We start from the raw sequence: 787 nt of genomic DNA, 5'->3' as shown, positions 1-787 counted from the left end.
GACGCCGACGAGAAACTCGTCGAACTCGAGGTCGCCGGCGGTCATCTCGTCGTCCAGCGCCCGCAGCTCCGCGGGGATGTCCTCGAACTCCGAGTCGTCGACGGCGGCTTTCGACGCGCTCGGCGGCCGCGGGTGCCGCGCGAGCACGTCGCCGCCGATCGTCGCGAGCACGATCGTCGACACGCCGGGGAAGATGCGCTCCACGTCGCGCAGGAGGCTCTCGTAGCGCTTCTGCGACTCGGCGACGACGCGCGCGTCGTAGGACGCGCCGCTCTTCTGGCCGAGCGCCGCTTTTGCCAGATCCGAGAGCTTGTCGAGGAACTTGACCATGTTTTTGCTGGTGCTTTGTGGTTTGTGCTTTGTGGTTTGCGCTCGGCGCTCGGCGCACGGCGCAGCGGTGCGACGCGGCGGTTCGGCGCGCGCGAGAGGCGCTGGCGCTCGGCGCAGCGGCGAACGCGTCGTGGCGCGGCGGCGCGCGCGCAACAGAGTGCCCAGGCGGAATTGCCAAGGGGTAATAAATAGTAGATTTATATCCCCTTGGAATTGCCGCAATTCAGCGACACCTCCGACCTTTGCTGCACGGTCGCTGGCGGACAAAAGATCAGCCAGACGAAACGATGGGAACGTCTCTGGACTTAATCACGTCGCGCCGCTGTCAGTTTTCTTCCCCGGGCCGCGGGGAACCCACGCGCTCGGGCACAGTCCTTGTCTGGCGGCGCCTGCGCGTTTTTTCGCTGCGACGACGGCTGGAAGACGAGTAACGGTCGGCGTCTTCGCGCGCGGGCAA

At 66.3% G+C, this 787-nt stretch overlaps 1 protein-coding gene across 1 annotated transcript; it reads right to left on the bottom strand.

Annotated features, from left to right (window-relative positions):
- Positions 1 to 3: 3 nt before the first annotated feature.
- AURANDRAFT_69198 (hypothetical protein) lies at positions 4 to 330 on the bottom strand (the record flags this gene model as incomplete). Its single annotated transcript, XM_009044954.1, has 1 exon — positions 4 to 330. A coding segment is annotated over one exon (327 nt), but the record flags the coding sequence as incomplete, so codon positions are not given.
- Between the last annotated feature and the right edge of the window lie 457 nt (positions 331 to 787).

Source organism: Aureococcus anophagefferens (genome assembly GCF_000186865.1).
Source record: "Aureococcus anophagefferens unplaced genomic scaffold AURANscaffold_1119, whole genome shotgun sequence".
Lineage (NCBI taxonomy): Eukaryota > Pelagophyceae > Pelagomonadales > Pelagomonadaceae > Aureococcus > Aureococcus anophagefferens.
Note: the sequence above shows the minus strand (reverse complement) of the source record. Positions and strands in the feature narration are given on the sequence as shown.